The sequence below is a fragment of the Brassica napus genome, chromosome C3 (assembly GCF_020379485.1).
Source record: "Brassica napus cultivar Da-Ae chromosome C3, Da-Ae, whole genome shotgun sequence".
Classification (NCBI taxonomy): domain Eukaryota; kingdom Viridiplantae; phylum Streptophyta; class Magnoliopsida; order Brassicales; family Brassicaceae; genus Brassica; species Brassica napus.
In genome coordinates, this window is record NC_063446.1 from 34,576,124 (window position 1) to 34,597,755 (window position 21,632).

Sequence of the window (21,632 nt, forward strand, 5' to 3'; positions counted from 1 at the left end):
AATTATTATTATTTTTATCCCCATTCTCCAAAAATTCATTCCTCAAATCTAAAATGTAAATTCTTAACCGTGTTCATTGTTTGAATTTTAAAGCGGTTAGAGCATGTCCATCAATTAGAACCTCCAATGGGCTCTTTAGATAAAATTAATAGTTAATAAGATGATTTGGACACTTAAGAACCTTAGCTAGTGCAATTAGTTTTTTCCTCCTCCAACGGGAGAACTTCATAGGGGTTCTTAATTTTTTTTTAAACTATAATGATTTAAAATAAAAGCATACATTAAAATTTATTAAAAATTACATAAAAACATATTAAAAATACAAATGCAAATCAAAAACGAGAAATAGCCGTTTAGTTAAAATCTTGATTTGTTCCAAATTTTTGCCATATATTCTCAACCAAATCAGCTTTCAATTGATGATGTATTTTTCTATCACGAACTTGATTCCGAATGCTCATCATATTGCCGAGATTTGAAGGCATATTTGTAGAATACGTGAAATCCACTTGTGAACTTCGGCTTGATTCCGGTTGTGCGAAAACTGAAACATCATACTGAGTGTACCCATCTCGTTCGTCTTCTACGCTCATATTATGTAGAATGATACATGCTCTCATTATCTTTCTAATTTTTACTTTATCCCACAAAAGAACTGGATTTTTGACTATGGCAAATCGAGCTTGCAAGATCCCAAAAGCACGCTCGACATCTTTATATACTGCTTTTTGATGTGTAGCGAATAAAGATGCTTTCGGACCTTGCGGAAGTGGAATAGATTGGACAAAAGTAACCCATTTGGGATAAATACCATATGTGAGATAGTAACCCAAATCGTACTCGTGTCCGTTGACAATTTAAGTAACTTTTGGAGCTCGACCTTGTAATATATCATAAAAAACCGGTGATCGATCAAGAATATTGATATCGTTTAATGTACCTGGAGGTCCAAAAAACGCATGTCATATCCAGATATCTTGTGAAGCTACAACCTCTAAAACAATGGTGGGCCTTCCTGATCCACATTTATATTGAACTTTCCATGCGGTCGGACAATTCTTCCACTCCCAATGCATACAATCAATACTTCCTATCATCCCCGAAAATCTGCGTATCTCTCCAATATCGAGGAGTCATTGAAGATCTTCTGGAGTGGGTCTTCGTAGATATTCGTCTCCAAATAAATTTACGATTCTTTGAACAAAATGTTCTAAGCATAAAAGCGCGGTTGTCTCACCAAGTCGGAGGTATTCATCGACCGCATCAGCTGGACAACCATATGCCGCCATATGAATTGTTGTCGTTGCCTTTTGTAGCGGAGAATGAACGAACCTTCCAGTAGCATCTCTTCTTTGTTGAAAGTATGGGATTTCAGCGGAGAGTCGATCAACAATACGTATGAACAAGGGCTTGTTCATTCGAAACCGGCGTCGAAACATGTGAGAAGGATATGTTGTATCTTCACTAAAATAATCGTTCCATAACTGCATGTGTTCTTATTCTCGTTGTCTTTCAATGTAGGCTCGTTTCTTTTTTGACCTTGATGCTTCTTGGCGATTTTCATGATGAATGAGGAGATTTTCGAATTGTTGATCGAAAATTTGATCGAATTTCTCATCCAATATGTCTTCAATATTATTAGAAGAACAAGAAGAAGCCATATAGAAGAGAAATGATAAGAGAAAAAAAAAGAAAGGTTGAAAGCAAAGTAAAATGATAAGAGAAATGTGATTCTTGTTCTAAGCAAAGGATCGAACAAATGATAAGAGAAATGTGATGCTTTTAGAGAAATGGTAAGTGCTTTGAGAGAATTGGTATTTGATTTGGGAAAAATGAAAAGTTATTTGATTTGAGATAATTGGTATTTGATTTGATAGAAATGAAAAATGCTTTGATTTGAGAGAAATGGTTAGACACAAAATTTATACAAGTTCTTGTTTACACACGGAGAGAAATGGCTCCACCTGCGATTGCAAGTGACGAGTCTGAATCTGAGTAAAGTTGGCTCCACCAGCGAAAGCAAGTTCTGCTTTCTCATAACACGAACATACCAGCTTTGTGTCTTGGCTTCTTGTGTCACATGCATTCATATGTCCATGGCTTCAGCTTTATGTCTTGTTGTACCTGCTCCATACATAATACATTCAAAGCCATATTAATACAGATTCATATGAAAGGGAAACCAATATTAGACATTCAAAGCCATATTAATACAAACTCGACACAATTCAACAGACTCGAGATAAACTCAATACATAAACGCATAACAGACTCGACAGAAATTCAAAGAACATAACATACTCGACATAAATTCAACAAACACAATAAAATAGACGAAACCAATATTAGACATTCAAAGCCATATTAATACAAACTCGACACAATTCAACAGACTCGAGATAAACTCAATACATAAACGCATAACAGACTCGACAGAAATTCAAAGAACATAACATACTCGACATAAATTCAACAAACACAATAAAATAGACTCGAATCAAACTCAAGAAACATAACACAAGTGGAAATGCATTCAGAGCTTATTTTTCAAACTAACTTGCCAACATGTCCGTTATGAGCTTATTTTTTAAAGCTATTTCTAGTTCAGTTAGTGGCTCTGTCTTGGCAATCAACTTATCAAGCAATTTTTGCTTGTTAAGCTTCTCCTTCAAAGCAAAGTCCTTCTGCCTAATCTTCCACATGCTCTGAATCTCCCTTCCTTCCTCTTCCATCGTCGGCTTGCTCACAGACCTTTTAGCTTTCGCGTTTGTTGCTTTAACACCAGCAGGCCTTTTGATCATCCTCTCCTGGCGCAGAGCTTGATGATTGTGCGCTTTGGTCATCTGGCTTCCTTCTTTTACACTGCACTTTATATTTAGTAGATGAAGCTTTACATCATTTCTGATCATGAAGAAGCTCTAACCATGCATGCTCAAGTGTAAACTTCACCTTGTGGTCATTGTAGAAAATTTCATGAGCCATTTTCATCACGTCATTCTCATTCTGGCCACTTAACTTCTGTTTCGTTGCAGCATCATATGCGCCTACAAACTTACATACTCCCTCGTTTATCTTCCCCCACATTTGTTTGTAGTGGCTTTGACTCTCTCTTTTGCACACCAGCTAGCTTAGGACTCGCTCCAACATAAGCTTCAATTCGTTTCCAAAACGCAATTGCTTTTTGCTCATTCCTGACTACAGGATCCTTGGAGGTGTTCAACCAAGCACTGATAAGCACACCGTCTTCTGTTGGTATCCACTTCCGTCTCTCTTTGCGGTCCTCCACAGTGTGTGCTTCAACGTTTTCTTCTTCAACCCAATGTGGAACGAACCCAGAGACATTGGACGTAGAGAGGTCTATACTAGGTTGTTGATTGTTTAAGAGGTCTATAAAGCTAGAAGATTACGAAAATGAATCCATAGAATGTAGAAGATTGAAGGAAACAGAAGAGAAGAAGGAAATAGGAAAGGAGAAGGAAACAGAAAAGGAGAAGGGAAATAACAAGAGATATAGCAAAAGAAAAACGCGTTATGTTAAGATTTTAAAGGCAAGTTTAAAGTTTTAAAAGTTTTTAGATGTTGAATTTAATTCCAATCAATGTGTACACTTAAAACCAAAACAACCACTAAACTAATGCCATTCACTTCAATGCAACTAAAACTAATGTCAATCATTTCACCGCAACTAACACAAAACCATAACACTAAATTCCATTTATTTCTCAATCAATACCTAAATTTTTTTTAAAGTAAAAGTATACTAACCTCTTCCGTTTGATGATGAACCATGGATGCTTGTGGTCGTAGTGAATCCGTTTTCGGACAGAGAGTGGCTTGCGTAATGAATGAAAAGCAAACTCAGTTGAAACCTGTTACACTACCAACAAAGAAAGTTAGATTAAATGGGACTAACCAAAATATTTACACAGATAACCGAACACAAAATTATATGAAAATAAAGACAACAGCAGCTTGGTGTGATCATGCGAAACACAATCGACTCTGTTTCCAGATTAATAGAGATATTTGTTTCTAAAATTCATCATCAACACTTGTTATAACAAACCAACTGACTTTGTTTCTATGCAAAGGATTCAATCTTTTCAACAGTCAAACAAAACTCTACTACTAATCTAATAGATTTCATCTTCCTCAATATTATTAAATAAATCACCATTGACATCATTTGTTAAAAGTTCTTTTTCAAAAGACTAGGGATGTTCGAACTTATCTTCTTTCTTCTTCCATCTTGTTTGAGTTATATCCTTCCCTCCATCCTTGCTTTCTCTTGAAGCTTATCTCTTCTGACCTTCATCATAACCTCTGAAGGAAGAAGACAAAACAGCGGATCACGAACAGAGAATGGGAGATAAACCAAAATCGAGACAGCAGTAACATATAGTTCAAATCAACAGGATGATTTCTTACCGATAAGGAGATTGAGACGAGATGTGAGACGAGATTCGAGAGAGACGACGAGATTCGAGACGAGAGAGACGATGAGATTCGAGAGAGACGACGAGATTCGAGAGAGACGCCGAGAATCAACACTAGAGAGACGACGAGATTCAAGCGAGAAGACGGAGAAGTCGAGAATGAAACAGAAAGTCCTTCGGCTTTCTTGCGACGAAGGAGAGAGAGCATTTGATTTGCGGTCGAATCACACGCTGCCACGTTAGGGCTTCTTGGCTTCTCTTAAAAGCCCAAATTAGACAGCGGTTCTTCAATATTATGGGCTTTTTGATTTATTTTTATTCACCTTTTGTTAGGAACCTCTTGTTAAGCACTCCCGATGGACATGCTCTTAGTTAGCCAGTCCTCACAATTATTATGGTGGTTAAAATATTTCTAACAGAAAAAAATTAAATCTGTTCTAAAAAATATTAAAACTTTAAAATGGTTTTCAAAAAAAAAAAAAAATAGAAAATATACCCATCCTTTCAGAATCTATAAACTCAAATTGATAACTTGAGGTTTTTTAAATCGGGCACTTTGGTGCTTTAGAGAATACTTTTGTATAACATTTATTCAGCCGTGGCCAATTTATTGCAGATTTTCTTAAGGGAAGCAAGAGAAATATAAACAAATAAAATCAGTTGTTCATGATATGCAAGCACATGAGTTCATGCCTGGCATAACACTGAAGAACTTAACAAAGCAACTAACGAAAATGAGAAAGAAGTAAAAACATGTCGTAAAGAAGGAAACCATGATTAAGTAATGAAAAAAATCACTATAAAACATCATAACTCCTTTTGTCTTCAGGTCAAAGCTTTAGCAATGAATTTGGCGAATTTATTCAGTTTTTTCGAGACATACTTTTCGATCTTCGCAGTCTTTTCCTCCTCCCTCCTAACAAAAAAAAACATTCTTATGAAATTACGAAACTCTACTATTGAATTGTGGATTTAGAAAGACAAAAAGTGTTCGGAATCATGATAAAATTTCAATATAAGACATCAAAATCCTTTTCCCTTATCCAGGTTAAAGATTTTTAAGAAGGGTTAAAGAATCCCTCACTTATCCTTCATCCAATGTTTGACGAACTCATCAAAGCTGACCTGACAATCACCATCAACATCCATAGATCGGATGACATTATAAGCGACCTCATCAGTTACTTTTTTGCCATTGTGATTGATAGACTGTTGAAAGTCTGCTGCAGTTATGAAACCATTGTGATCGACATCTAGAGCCTTAAAGAATTGAATCATTTCTTCCATTTCCTCCGTAGACAGTGTAACATCTGTGACAAGCTTTTTGGCTAACGCATCATTTTCATCATCGCTAACAAAATAACATCAAAAAACTTCTTAAATTATCGAAACGCTGCAATTTAATTAGAAATTAAGAGAGACAAAAAAAGCCTTCCAAATCATGATGAAATTACACCGTAAGTCATCATAAATCTTTTTTTTCTTCTTCATGTTAAAGCTTTTTTAAGAAGGGTTAAAAATCCCTCACATAGCCATAAATCTTTTGACGAATTCATCAAAGCTGACCCGGCCATCGCCATCAGCATCCAAATTTCGGAGTAGATTATAAGCTTCCTCCTCTGTTAACTTTTCGCCATAATTTTTCGCAGACAGTTGAAAGTCTGCTGCAGTTATGAAACCATTATTGCCTACATCGAACAACATAAAGGTCGCCTTCATTTCTTGCATTTTCTCCTCAGGCAGAGTAACACTTGTGACGAGCTTGTCTACCCCTGCAGCCTGTTTTTCAATACTAACAAAAGCAAAAAAAAAAAACAAAATCGGATTAGATTATAGAAACTTCACTATTTAATCATCGAATAAGAAAGATAATAGTATTAATCATGATGAAATTTTATTGTAAGACATCATAAATCCTCTTTTTTTCTTCAGGTTAAGACTTTTTAAGAAGGGTTAAGAATTCGTCACCTATCACACATTTTGACGTATTCATCATAGCTGATCCGACCGTCGCCATCTACATCATATGTTTCGATCGCCTTGCAAACGTCTTCATCGGTATAATCGCCCCCATCTTTTGTCAACACATATCGAAGCTCTGACGCAGTTATAAAACCATTCTGGTCTATATCGCAAGACCTAAATTCTTTTTTTATCTCTTCCACTTTTAGTTTGTTCAACATAACTGTGGATATCTTTTCGACCATCACAGCTTCATCAGTCCTGTCAAAAAAAAAAGGAAAAGCGAAATCTTCTTAAATAAATTACATAAAATCCACCATTAAATCACCAGATTAAAAAGGAATATACGAGACAAGTAAAAGTAACAAACCAGTTACGAGAGTGTTCTCCAGCTATGGTTGCTACATACGTCAAAGCATCGACCCATATCTGCTTCTGTTCTTCTGTTTCACCTTCACAGGTTTTCTCGAATGCGATCCCAAAGCCTCCCTTCTGCTTCCTTACATCCGATGGATCAACGTCGTAAAAAATCGGCATCACAATCTGCCCCGAAGCTTCTTTGCACTTCAGGATTTCAACCAGTTCATCTAAACACCAGCTCGAAGAAGCGTAGTTCTGTGAGAGCAAAACAATAGAAGCTTCCGCTTCTCTGATGGCTAGTACGAGCTCAGATCCAATCGTGTGGCCTCTCTCGATTTTCTGGTCATTAAACACCGTGATTTCTTTTTTTGCAAAGACATTGTGCAAATGACTGAGGAATCCTCTACGAACATCTGGCCCGTGGAAGCTGGGGAAGATTTGGTGACTAACGTGAGACGAGGAAGAAGAAGAAGTCATGAGAGAGAGGTAGAGCAAAAAGAGAGTTTGAAGAAAGTATAAATGTGGTTTGAGGAAACAAGTCCGTTGTTCATATATAGAAGGAAAACGCTTAAAGAGAAGAGGAAAGTGTAGAGAAATTTGAGAGATCCTGCGCTGGAAACTAATGGCTTGTTTCCACGGCAACTTATAAAAGTTTGTTTCCTTATAGCCGCCTATTTTCAATTGGTCAAATCTGACGGAGAGAAAAATAGTGGAATAAGACGAACTAGAAATACTACAAAATGTTATAAATCACTAGGATCGGCCCGCCCTACAAAATTTTAAATGTTATTATAAAAATTATTTTACATGAGTTTATATTAACTTATAAAACATTTAAAATTATTATGTATTGAAAATAATATTATAAGCAAAAAATAATGAAAATAATTCTGAGATTATATTGTTATTGTTAATAAATATTTTTGATTTGAATTAAAATGATAACAACTTTCATTATTCTCTATCGTTAAATAATAAAATATTAACAAAAATAATTAAGAAAATGTAATAAAGAAATATTCATATTATTTCTATTTCAATTTGACATAGTAAAAATATAAAGTTTAAACAAATAATACTATATTTATTTTAAGAAACTTCAAATTTTTAAAAACATTAACATAATTTTTTTTTCTAAAGAACCTACAGTCCAGTAAGTAAAGAGCTTTTGTATTGTTGTCAGTTTGTCACCATATAAATCCGGCTAATCTGTGATAAAACACACAAATCATTATACATAAAAGATAATGAAAATCAAATTCACGCTCCCTAGAAGTTAACTGAGTGTACCTGCCAACCAGCTTCTATGTTGTTAAGATACTTTCTGAATAAGTCACTGAGAAGTCATATCTGCGAGAAGGTGAACTCGTACTGCTGTTGTATCTTTGGCTCCCAGACATTTATAGTTACTTTAGTTCCATAATATTTATTTTTCCCCTTCCACATAAGATATATCATTCTACAGTTCCAAAAACCAAAACAAATAACACATCTCAGATTAAAAAACCAGAAAAAACTTTTAACTCTTCTGATGACCACTTTGGTTCATGAGGACATGTTCCTCAGATTTAGGAAACGGAAAACTTTTATACTTTTCATGCCATATTTTTTGTTTGAACTTTCTCTCAAGACAACATCTTCCTCTGTCATGGTTCCTTCAACACATTTACCATATCGATGACATAACTGAGGGATATGTGTGTCCTTCTATTTTTGACTTCGTAAAGACACTTTGTTGTTATCAAAGAGTCCCTCATTAGGATACAATTTTTCAATTTTTTTTTGAGATTATACAACCTTCTTCGTAAAGAGAAATTATTTCAATACTAAGATATGTTTTAAAAACAAAATATCTTAGAATCAATAAAAAGCATGTCAATTTCCCAGAAACTGAGCAACCTCACCTCTAAGGTGGAAGAACAACCCATAATTCAGATTAGCAAGTCGAACAGAGGAGTTAACTATTATAATGAGAAAATAACGAATGCTATTGGATTTGTGAGGATGATTTTCAAGAGATGAAGCTTTACCTTTTTATAGGTGGAGATTCATTGCTAGGAAAAAGGGATAATGCGAGATACAATGAATGAGAAATCATGGAAGCATTTATGAAGGTTTTTACGTAATGCTTTGAAAGATTACAACAGAAGACGAAAAGACGCAATTAATCTTGGCACAAAGGTTTTTCACGTCGATTTGATTCACTCAATTCATCATATCTCCTCCATAGCTGGTGTAGATCGAAGAGGACACGAGCCTTAATTTTTGGTCACGCCATCGGGGAAGACAACCTCTATCCGTTGGGCCAATTAAATGTTTAGAAGCCCATTAACATGTGAACAAACGAAACATAACTCGATTAAATGAAACGCAAAGTTTTACTTATCTGAACACGTGTCAGCTCCAGAACGCATGACTTTCTGACGTGGCATCCTAGGTGACAGCATAGTAGAGAAACAAACATATTTATATATATAGATATTGTGGATGTCCATAACCGGCCCGGTTCATAACCTGCCCGGTTCATAACCGGCCCGGTTCATAACCGGTAACCGACCCAATGCTAGAGAGAGAGAGAGAGAGAATCAGCATCTTGCCTTTTCCTTATTAGATTATGATTTGTACTTTTTCCATATTTGTATTTCTTTTCTTTAGTCTTTCCATTAGTCTATGACAGTGTAATTTTCTATATATAAAGGGTTCCTTATGTTTATGAATAATACAGAAACATAGATTATATTCTCTAGTTTCACAACACGTTATCAGCACGATAGAATCTAAATCCCTAAGCTAAAACAAACCGCCTAAAACCCTAACCCTAATCGACGAACCATCCTAATCCCGATCGCGAAACCTTACATCCCGATCCTTGTTTGCAATCTGTTCCCGATCAGCTTCAGCTCAAGGCGTTCCTAATCCTAGCTCAGACGATCTCGGCTTGTTCAACCTCAGCTCGCAAACAAGACGATCTCAGACAGCTCGCGATCCGATCATCACGTTGGACAGCTCGCGTTCCCGATCTTAGCAATCAGACAGCTCGCGACAACATCAGCTCGCATTCCGATCAGTTCCAGCTCGCGGTTCATCTCTTTGGTGGTCCATTAAACCCTACTTGAGGTTAAGGTAATTCGAAACCTTAAAGAGAACCCATAATCAAATTTGATTGTTTGATAAGAATCGAAACCATAAAAAAAACTACAAACCCTAATAGTATGATCTAATGTTGAAATCAAAACCATAGGGTAATAGATCAAAACCCCAATGAGTAAATCGAAGCTCATAATCATAAGTTCGATACCCCCAAACCCTAATCAAGATTGATTGTTTGATCAATTAAAATCGAAACCTTAATGGTTTTGAATCTCAAAACCCCAATGATCTAAGATTAAAATCGAAACCTTAATCTAATGCTTTGAATCGAAATTGATTGTTTGAATGATTGTATGTGTGGATATAGTATGCTAGCCTTGATTAATTAAAACCGTATTGAATTTGATCACATAGAAATCGATTGCTAGGATTGATAATCTCATTCTTGAATTTGGTTGTTTGAATTGATAAAACCGATTGAATGATTTTCAAATTGAAGTCGTATTGATTGTTTGATCGAAACCCTAATGTCTTGAAATTAAAATCGAATACTATCTTGTTTGATTGATTAAAACCGAATGCTTGAATTGAAATAGAAATCGTTTGCTAGGTTAAATTATTTATGCATTCTCGTCTTGATAATGATCCGGCTAGTATTGATAGTTTTCATTCATTCTCGAATGAACCCTAATTGTTGCATTGCTCGACTGTTTGATTGCAATTACACATTGAACTCTTAGAAAACCGTTTGCTAAGATTGAAAATGAATAACCATTGTATTGATTGCATTGAAATCGTTTGCTAAGATTGTATCCGTGTGGCTTGTTTGCATCATGCATGCATAATAGTACGAACTGATTGCATATAGAATCTGAATGCTAAGATTGAACATGTATGCATCGTATACGAATGACCTATTTGCATCATACCTAGAATCCGGATTGTTTGAGCATATTGATTGCATTCGCTTGAACACTTTTAAATCTAAATTATGAAACATATGATTTCAGATGTCGAAAATCAACAACTTGGATTTTGCTGCCCTAAGTCTCTATGGAGATAATTACTTGCAATGGGCACTTGATGCTAAGATCATCTTAAAATCCAAGGGACTCGGTGAATGTATCACCGAGGGCAATAATGCAAGTGAGAAAGATAGATACAGTGCGATATTAATTATACGCCATCATCTTATTGAGAGTCTCAAAGATCAGTATTTGACTATTGAGAATCCTCTAGACTTTTGGACAGAGTTGAAATCGAGATATGATCACTAGAGAACGGTGTTATTATCAAATGCAACATATGATTGGAGGAATCTCAGAATCCAGGACATTAAGTCCGTGGACGAGTATAACTCGGCCATGTTTAAAATAGTTTCAAAGTTGAAACTGTGTGGTGAGGATATAACGGATAAGGATATGCTTGAGAAAACCTTTTCCACCTTCCACACAAGCAATGTGTTGTTACAACAACAATACCGTGAGAATGGCTTCTCTACTTATGCTAATCTGATCTATTGTCTTTTGCTTACTGACCAAAACAATGAGCTGTTGATGAGGAACAGTGAATTGAGACCTCCTAGAACAAACCCATTACCTGAGGCACATGCGACTGTAGAGGATAAGAAAGAGTCGAACCATGTCCAGAGTGATAGCCAACACGGCCGTGGTCGTGGAAAATGGCATGGACGTGGTGGTCGAGGCCGAAACTCGTTTGGTCGAGGCCAAGGCAACTCATATGGCCGTGGCTCCTATGGAGGCCGTGGACATGGCCGAGGCCGTGGTACATCTTTCAAACTACAAAACTCGACCAAATCTGTGTGCCATAAATGTGGTATGGTTAATCATTGGGCTAAGACATGTAGGACTCCCAAACATCTCGTTGACCTCTACCAAGAGAGTTTGAAAGGGAAGAATCCTGAAGCTCATATGACTTATCATGATGGTGAAGATGATTTCATTCATGAACGAGACGATCTTATGGATTATGAAACTTCAGATTGTTTAAAAGAATGAAGTTGAATTCGACATCTATGTTTTCGTGTTCTTTTCTTTATGTTTTCTATGTTTTGATTGTTTTGAACTTATTTTATTAATGAATGAAAGTTTTTATATGAAGTCTCTAAAGTATCATTCCGGGTATAGCCAGTCTCATAGAGGGCTACGGCCAGGCTAACATCCTAATGCCTAAGGGTACGCATCTAGAGATATCTGATGCATTGTATTCACCCAGCTCTAAGATTTGCCTATTGAGCTTTAAAGACATTCGAATGAATGGCTTTCATATTGAGACTAAGGGTGAAGGAAACAAAGAGTTCCTTCAGATCATAGAGATCGGCCAAGGCTATAAGAAAGTCCTAGAGTCTATACATGCGCTCTCTACTGGCCTTTTACTATGCTAAGGTCGGAATGATAGAGACCAATGCTGGTGAGTTCACGTCCCAAGCGTTTAATGATTAATGTATGTCCATGGGGGTAAGTGTGGAAAACTCCGTGGCACATGTACATACACAGAACGGCTTGGCCGAATCATTCATAAAACAAATTTAACTAATAGCTAGACCATTGCTTATGAGGTCTAAGCTTCTGGCCACAGCTTGGGGACACACGGTCTTGCACGCGGCCGAACTGATTCGTATAAGACCGTCTAGTGAACATAAATATTCCCTATTACAATTGCTTACGGGTCATGAGCGAGACATATCTCATCTTAAGACATTTGGCTGTGCCGATTATGTTCCAATCGCTCCACCGCAGAGAACAAAGATGAGACCTCAAAGGAGGATGGAGATATATGTTGGATATGATTCCTCCACGATTATAAAACACTTTGAGCCAACTACAGGTGATTTATTTAAGGCCAGGTATGCGGATTATCACTTTGATGAATCCGAACATCCAACATTAGGGGGAGATAGCAATAAGCTGGTAAAAAAAGATTACATGGAATCAAACATCCTTATCTTGGCAAGATCCTCGGACTCAGGAATGTGATTTAGAAGTCCAAAAGATTATACATTTACAAAAGCTAACTAATCAATTGCCAAATTCCTTTGCTGACCTGAAAAGAGTGACTAAGTCATATATACCAGCTGCTAATGCACCAATCAGAATTGATGTTCAAGAGGGACACAATCAAGTTGCTACAGAATCTAGACAACGTTTGAAATGTGGTAGACCAATAGGTTCCAAAGATAAGAACCCTCGGAAAACTAAGAAAGGTGCAGAGAATGAAACCAAGGTTGTTGAAACCCTAGACACGACCGCGGCCGTTCCTAAATCCCGGGACTTAACCGCGGCCGATCCCAAAACCCTAATAGCGATCGCGGCCGATCATGAATGCTTAGATGCGGCCGGCCCTGATGTATCTAATACTGATTCTTAGGACGCCAAGATTCAAGGTACTAAAGGTCCTGATAATAATGAGATCTCAATAAACTATGTCCTGTCTGGGATACAATGGAACAGAAAGAATGTCGACATTGATGATATATTTGCCTACAAGGTAGCACTTGAACTTATGGATTTGAATGAAGATCATGAACCCACGTCTATTTATGAGTGCACTCAACGATCAGATTGGATCAAATGGAAAGAAGCTATAAACGTGGAATTAAACTCTTTAAAGAAGAGTGATGTCTTTGGACCAATAGTCTGGACACCATATGATGTTAAACCAGTCGGCTATAAGTGGGTCTTTGTGAGGAAAAGAAATGAACATGGCAAGGTCGTGAGATATAAAGCACGACTTGTTGCACAAGGATTCTCACAGAGACCAGAAATCGATTATGAGGAGACATACTCCCCTATGGTGGATGCTACTTCTTTTAGATTGCTGATAAGTCTGGCTATAAGAGAGAAATTAGACTTGCGGTTAATGGATGTTGTAACTGCATACTTATATGGGCCACTGGATACTGAGATTTATATGAAAGTACCAGAGGGTATAGAGTTGAAAAACAAATCGAGTACTCGAGAACAACACTGTATAAAGTTGAATAAGTCACTTTATGGATTGAAACAATCAGGCCGAATGTGGTACAATAGGTTAAGTGAGTACCTAGAAAGAGAAGGATACAAGAATGATCCGATCAACCCTTGTATCTTTAAAGAAATTCGGCCAGGGCTTTGTGATTATAGCAGTGTATGTTGGTGATTTAAATATCCTAGGAACCTCTGGAGAGATTTTCCAAACAGTTGAATATCTTAAGAAAGAATTCGAGATGAAAGATCTTGAAAAAAACAATGTTTTGTTTGGGATTACAGCTTGAGTACATAAGAGATGAAATCCTTGTGCATCAAATGGCATATACAGAAAAGTACTCAAAAGATTCAACATGGCCGAGTCTCACCCATTATCTAGCCCCATGGTCGTGAGGTCCCTCGGCCTGGACACTGATCTGTTCCGTCCTAAGATGGACGATAAAGATGTCCTTGGTCCCGAAGTGCCATATCTCAGTGCCATAGGAGCTTTGATGTATCTGGCTAGTCACACGACCCGATATATGTTTTGCCGTGAATCTATTATCTAGATTAAGCTCTTGTCCAACCCAAAGGCACTAGAACGGGATTAAACATGTTCTTCGTTACCTGCAAGGAACGAAAGACATGGGTTTATTTTATACTAACCAAAACAAAGAAGGTTTAGTTGATTTTGCTGATGCAGGTTATCTTTCGGATCCACACAATGCTCGATCACAGATAGGCTATGTTTCCACACATGGTAGAACAGCCATATCATGGCGTTCCATGAAGCAGGCGATCGCGGCCACATCTTCAAACCATTTGGAGATCTTGGCTGTTCATGAGGCCAGCCGTGAGTTGTTCAGAACAGGGGGAGTAATACGTGTTGTACTCTTTTTCCTTCACCATGGTTTTGTCCCACTGGGTTTTCCTGGTAAGGTTTTAATGAGGCAACATCTAAAGCGTATTACAATCCATGTATGGTTATGGCATCCAAGGGGGAGTGTTATAAATCATATTGTGGATGTTCATAACCGGCTCGGTTCATAACCGGCCCAATGCTAGAGAGAGAGAGTCGACCGTGAGGAGAGAGAGAAAGAGAGAATCGGCATCTTGCATTTTCCTTAATATATTATGATTTGTACTCTTTCCATATTTGTATTTCCTTTCTTTAGTCTTTTCATTATTCTATGACGGTGTAATTTCCTATATATAAATGGCTCCTTATGTTTATGAATAATACATAAACATATAGATTCTATTCTTTAGTTTCACAATAATAAAAAAAAACATATATTTTCAATATATATATGGTTCTAAACCATACCGGTCAACCCCATTTGAGTTGTAAATTTAGTTTGATAACTTTTTTTTTGTCAACTTCTTTTATAAGGCCCAATGGGCAAAAGATTACAAATAGACTCAATGATATTTGACCCAAACAAAGCCCATACAACAAACATATAAGATTACATGCATGAGTGACACGGGATCAGACACGTGGCTTCGTTTCTTCTATCGAGAAGGGAAAGAGGCGGTGCCGGAAAACTCGCTGGGAAACCATCTATCTCCATCTCAGATCACTTGAGACTGCTTGTATGTTCTTCATTCCTCCAATCTCCATTAAATAAGAGATCTTCATCTCCAATTGTTAGAGTTCAAGCCCAACGAACAACTTTAATAGAAACGGTATAGAATCTCGTCGGAACGCTACCACTATGGCAACTCCAACTCATCTGGATTCTGAATCACTTCTCCAAAGCTTGTTCCAAACCTCAGTTCCTTGGCCATCGTGGAGACTCCGCATGTACAGTGAGCAAAGCTTGATACCACTCCGAATCAAAGAACTAAGCTTTTCTAAGCAAGAAGAGAAATCCAATCTCTTAATCCAACGGCATATTGCAACCAATCCAAAAGGAGAAGAACTAGGTTGAAACTTTATCTAGGTTCGACCCAAATCAAATCAGAGAAAAGATAGGAGTGATAAACTACTCTGATTGAGTCAAACCATATCATTACCAAAATCGCCTAACGAAACTGAAAACGATCGAAGCTATTTACAAACAAAAAAAACAAAAGAAAAAAAGGTAACCGGCGGCAAAGCCACCGGCCACCACTTTCAACACTCGCTTATGTTCTGTTTCTTAGAGAGAAGTTGGAGAAAGTAGAGAGAGAGAAGTTTCGTCGCTGTTTCCTACCTTTTTTAGACGGATGCTTAATGTAATATAGTTTGATAACTAAACCGACTTTTTCCTTCCTTAGAAAATGAAAGGGAAATATGGTCCAGTACTAACGTGACTGAACTGCACTAATTATTTTTGGGAATATGAACACTTGTACAAACACAATCCTTATCTTAAGCCAAAGATTTACGTTGTCTAAAAAACAAGGCTTTGTCAATTATTGAGTCATCCACAAGAATTTCACGGTGTTTCTTTCTCATGTTTTTAAAACCGCATGTTCGACCATAAACCGTTCACATAGCCGATTGAATCTAATAATTGGTTCGACCGTAAGTCAGTCACGTAATTGGATTAGATCTTACATTTATTGATAAGAACCATTAATCTGGTCTTCCAGTTTTGTAGCTTTGCCGAAAATTCATTTTGGAAGGAATCTTATTATGCGGTTTCGATAAAAAACAAAAGAAAATAGTTAATTTTGGATAAACAAACGAAATTTAGTTTTAAATATATCTTTTAGGTATGTATAAAATTTTTTGTGAGCGAATAATAATAAATGGGCTATGTATATACATGATTTATGTCCACAAAGGTCGCGTCAACATCTTCTTGAACAGATAAAGTTCAGTCTTCGGTGGTAGAAACCGCGCTTCTTCTTGTTCCTGCTCAGTGCTCACATCACAAATCAAACAAAAAACATTTACAACATATAATTCATGTGCTCAGTGAATTGAAACGTTTGTATAGTGAAGACATATACTAGAGTTTATTGAAACATCACAACAGCCACACCGCCACAAGTCCACAAGTACTTTGGTTTAAAGGCCACAACCTGTCATTCATGCCTTACTGTATCTATCTTATAGAGGCACTTCTAAAGTAAAACATCATCAGCCTAAACCCAAAGAGTTCTTCGAAATGGTTGAATCTGACGAAGCATTTGCAAGAGGATAAAGGTTTGATGAATCTGTCCTTAACCGAAATCAGCATTGATCATGAACTCTTAAGACGCGTACCAGGTGAAGTTGTGCTTGGTGGTTGGTGTTTGGGAGATTCTGGTAAGAGCAGCAGCTCGTGTTCTATCTAGGGTGACTCGGGTTTTCTTAGGCCCGGTTCTGGTTCAAAGAGGCTGAAGAGACGAATTGTTTAGTTATTGTCTAATCACTGGATCAGATCAGACAAATGCATATCTTAATAATCATTATGGCCATACATCCAGTAGAGTACATAGTTGGCAACAAACATGATAACAAAAGTTATTAACGCACCACATCTAACACTTTTTTGTTGTCTTTCATCTAATCTGGAAAATCTCAGGACACTTTTCAATTGGTTTATTAGCGTAATATTAACCGGCATAAATCACGGGATTTATTAAATTAAATCCAAACTGTATCTTAAGCAGAATGTAATCAAAAGAATGGAGCTCTGGGTGTAGACATACCTCAACTTTGAATTGACCATCCTTAGTTAGATCCGATGAAGAAGTTGAGAAGCTATTACTCGAATGTGAGGCATCACCAGAAACATGATCCAGCGAGGACATGGTTTCTCTTCCCTGCAGTGATCGCCTCAATCTTTGCTTTCTTCTTACTCTTTCTCAAATCAGAAAGAACATCGGCTTGGCTTCAGATCAGAAAATAAAATTGATGAATTAGTCATTTCAGAGAAAAAGTTTTCTTAATCGTTTTCACTATTCAGACCATGATGTTCAAGGAAAGTAAGGCTTACCTTTTATAGGAATAGAAACACCGCCTTGCAGAGGAATAAGGTGCATTCAATAACATATCGTGCTCGTAGAGGGTGATGGAGTTAAGGAGCATGATAAGGAGGATGAATCAATTAGAAGAAACATTTTCGTTTATCTAAAGAGAAGATAAAACGACAAATCGAAGATTCACAGAGCGATGCTTATAGTGGATTGAAAACATTGAAACTCCACAGTTGTATCAAAGATCGAAGAAGAAAACTCTTTGCTTCATCGTGGAAGAAGAACACAAAACCCTAAAATTCTTGCGGCTGGTCTCATTGTTTTTGGCTGAATCACGGGAGCAAGGGTCTCACTAGTGTAAACACAGCGGTTGGATGACAAGAGTATGTGGATGCGGTGGCTGTGATTTTAAGCATTACTAAACGATTTATACGAATGGTATGTGGTTAGAAATTGCTGCGTTGGTTGGATAGTTATGACTAATTTACTACTAAATGCAACAACAATTTATTAATAAATTAGCAGTAATAACACTTATATTATTTTAAAATATTAAAATTATATTAGTAATATAAATATAAAAATTGTATTTACAAAATCGTAGTATTAAATTATAAATCATTATTTTGTGTTTATATATATGTATGTATATATATATTAATGTCTAAAATTATAGTAAATATTTTTGTTTTAAAGTTTTATAATAGAAATTGAAATATAACATTAAGTATTTATATTATTCTAAATTTTAAAAATTTAATTAAATATTTTTCTTTTACTATAATTTTTGAAAAAAATTTATTTTTATTTATTTTTCCTCAACCGCTTACAACCGCAGACGTTTGTTGGAGTAAATTTTTGATTTTAAGAAGTTTGGAATAGTTTGAAACGATTTATAGTGTTTTTATGATTGTTGCAAACTGTCAACAACAACTACCAATCATAAAAACTGCGTTTGCGGGTGGTAATTAAAAAAAACCTTCAAGTAACACTAAATTATGAGAAACATATAATTGAAACGCAGAAGCCCTATTTAATTTTAATATAATAGTGAATTTGGCTAAGAAAGACAAATGTCATGTTCTCGTGAGAGTATTTGATGACGTGACATTCTCCGAAAAGAATAAAAATTCTTTTATATATATAGAAGTAAATATTTTATTAATGGTAAAATCAAATACAAAACTTGACCGAAACATACCCAGAAAAATCATATAAATAGGGTTGTTTGTAAAAAGCAAGAATATATCATCAATACTACTATATCAAAAGAAATTAATAGTAAAAACAATATGGGCATCACAAAAACATCTATGACTATGTCCTTTGTATTAATATTGTTGATTTCTTTTTGTAATTACAGTATTTTGGCCAGACCAGGTATATTATTATTCTCAGTTATTTTTTTATCATTTGAAGAATAGTAGTTAAACATTTCCGTGTCATTTGATGTAAAATCGGTCATAATACTTTTAGGTATATAAAATATATTCATTACTAATTTTTTTTAATGTTTACATTAACTGTATATTTGCAGAAATCAAGCCAGGGAGTTATGAATGTACTGTGCCATGTACGGCAGTTTATGGAAATAGGGAGTGTTACAACTATTGCACAAGTCATAACTATAATGGAGGACAGTGTGATGCTACAAGAGGTGGAAAACTACCGCAATGTTGTTGCTATAACTATATTAATTAGTTTTTGCTAAACTGTGATTTAAGCAATATATCTTACTCATACCAGATTTTAAGTATGAATCTATACAATTATTTTAAAATATCATCATTGCGTATTATTTATAAGATAGCCATTAAAATTTAGAATTATTATAACAACTTATTCAGAGCTAGTTAGCCAAATATTATGTTTTCCTATAATGAATTTAAAGGTCTTTGTCCAATAGCTGAGTGAGGACAACTCTATCCTCACCTCCCTTCTCCGACTATTCGTTGTAGGGAGTCATAGCATATTTAAGGTATATCAACAAGTTTTTTTTCAGTAGGCACTAGTCAGGTCCGGCTCAAACATTTTAATGGCCTGGTGCAAAATATTTTTTCCCAGTAATTAACCTATTTGAAATTTATAAAATTTGGACCTTTTTAAGAATTTATTTTTTAAATTAAGGACTTAGATTTCCCTAATTTGTTTTGTAAAAATTGTTGGGCCCAATGCTTTTGTTCCATCACCACTCCCCTAGAGTTGGGCCTGACACTAATAGTATATTTAATTGCGTGAATATATTCTAAAAAAATTCAAAACTTTAATTTTGATTTGCAGACTAAACAATACACTTATAGATTTTGTGGCCAGTTTAGCAATAATTTTAATTTTTTGTCAAAGCAACAGTTTTTTTTTTTGAATATATGTTAAATTTACTCAAAAGAAAAAATACACTGTTTTACCATTTGTACTACATATTTCAGACATAAGAAACTTGTATCCTAAGAGCAACAATATCGGCCAGTTTCTTAAAATGAGGTTCTAGAAAATGAGGTTCCAGAAAATAAAATAATTAAGTTATGTAAATAGAGACATGTGGAACAAAATGTGTTTAAAACATAACGTAGAACTAAAAGTTAATAATTGGTTCTTAAAAGTCTTTAGTTTAGAACTTATTGTTTTTTCTTTCTTCACTTTTTTTTTTTTTTTCTCTATCTTTAAATCTTAGATACTTTTTAAGACCATACGTTGGAGCTGCTCTAACATAACCCGACATAAAGCAATAGTTTAAGATAGCACTACAAGAAAACAGCGGTATTCTGACGGACATTCCGACGGAAAATGAAATCCTCGGAATATCCCGAGGAATTTCCTCTGAATATACCGACGGAATTCCGAGGAAATACAAATCCGTCGGAATATTCTTATGGAATACCGAGGAAAAACGTATTCCTCGGAAAAAACCGATGAATTCCGAGGATATATTATAGCCGTTGGAGGATTTTAAAAATTCCGAGGAAATTCCGACGAACTAGCCGTTTCCGTCGGAATTCCGTCAGAATTTCCTCGGTCTGTCGGCAGGATTTCAACTATAAATACAAGCACCCCTCTTCCTCTTCATTCACTCCATATCTTCATCCTCCCTCTTACTCTCTTTACACACGAATTTGATTCATAAAAAATATGTCTTCTTCAAATTATTTTCGTTCTTGGATCGATCGACCTAATTTGGATCCGAACACGAGATTGCTTACGGAAGAATACCAACGAGGTATAACCGAATTCATGGGGTTAGTTCACCGATAACCGGAAGCAAAAACAGGTATGTTAAGATGTCCTTGCTCTAATTGTAAAAATAGAAAGGTTATTAAAGAGTGGGATGTTTGGACTCATCTATATTTGAGTGGGTTTACACGAAGTTACAAAATTTGGTATCATCATGGGGAAACTGATTATGAACATGGTAGTACTAGCGAACCTCAGCCAGCGGTTAGATTAGAAGAACCAATTAGAACGGATGTAGATTATGGTGTTGGTACTGAGCAGATGGTAAATGATCATTTTAGAGGGGAAGATTTACCCAATGCACAAGCTAGGAGATTTTATGATATGTTGGATGCTGGAAAGCAACCATTGTACGAAGGTTGCAGAGATAGTCATTCAGCTTTATCATCTGCTACAAGATTGATGGGCATTTAAACAGATTATAATTTGGCTGAAGACTGTGTGGATGTGATTGCTGATTTTGTAAAAGGTATTCTACCCGAGGATAATGTAGCTCCTGGTTCATACTACGAGGTTCAGAAACTCGTAGCTGGTCTTGGTTTATCGTATCAGGTAATAGATGTATGCAGCGACAACTGCATGATTTATTGGAGGGCGGATGAACAGTGGGTTACATGCAAATTTTGTGGAAAGCCTCGTTATAAAGATACGAGTGGAAGAGTTCCAGTGCCATACAAAAGGATGTGGTATTTGCCTT

At 36.0% G+C, this 21,632-nt stretch overlaps 2 protein-coding genes across 3 annotated transcripts; both read right to left on the minus strand.

Moving 5' to 3' along the window:
- Positions 1-2,552: 2,552 nt before the first annotated feature.
- Positions 2,553-4,315, minus strand: LOC106386613 (glutathione S-transferase T3-like). Its single transcript, XM_048749568.1, has 5 exons — positions 4,310-4,315; positions 3,766-3,869; positions 3,121-3,395; positions 2,924-3,044; positions 2,553-2,862 (listed from the first exon to the last, which is right to left on the minus strand). Exons 1-5 carry the CDS (start codon positions 4,313-4,315, stop codon positions 2,553-2,555), a joined length of 816 nt encoding a protein of 271 aa, XP_048605525.1.
- Positions 4,316-4,999: 684 nt separating this feature from the next.
- Positions 5,000-7,389, minus strand: LOC106389404 (calmodulin-like protein 12). Of its 2 annotated transcripts, none has more exons than XM_048751131.1 (5): positions 6,769-7,389; positions 6,405-6,659; positions 5,965-6,228; positions 5,562-5,787; positions 5,000-5,352 (listed from the first exon to the last, which is right to left on the minus strand). In XM_048751131.1, the coding sequence occupies exons 1-5, from the start codon at positions 7,233-7,235 to the stop codon at positions 5,296-5,298; spliced, it is 1,269 nt and encodes a 422-aa protein (XP_048607088.1). In that variant the 5' UTR covers positions 7,236-7,389; the 3' UTR covers positions 5,000-5,295. The 2 variants fall into 2 exon arrangements, with proteins under 2 accessions (XP_048607088.1, XP_013685094.1); XM_013829640.3 differs by having other exon boundaries at positions 5,521-5,787.
- Between the last annotated feature and the right edge of the window lie 14,243 nt (positions 7,390-21,632).

Excerpts from the sequence above, each read along its gene's own strand:
- LOC106389404 (XM_013829640.3), bottom strand. The coding sequence starts at position 7,235 with ATGACTTCTTCTTCTTCCTCGTCTCACGTTAGTCACCAAATCTTCCCC. Across the intron at positions 6,660-6,768 it reads GGAGAACACTCTCGTAACTG|GACTGATGAAGCTGTGATGG; the intron begins GTTTGTTACTTT and ends TTTTTTTGACAG. Across the intron at positions 6,229-6,404 it reads TACGTCAAAATGTGTGATAG|TATTGAAAAACAGGCTGCAG; the intron begins GTGACGAATTCT and ends TGCTTTTGTTAG.
- LOC106386613 (XM_048749568.1), bottom strand. Across the intron at positions 3,045-3,120 it reads AGCGAGTCCTAAGCTAGCTG|GCGCATATGATGCTGCAACG; the intron begins GTGTGCAAAAGA and ends GTAAGTTTGTAG. Across the intron at positions 2,863-2,923 it reads TTTACACTTGAGCATGCATG|TGTAAAAGAAGGAAGCCAGA; the intron begins GTTAGAGCTTCT and ends TATAAAGTGCAG.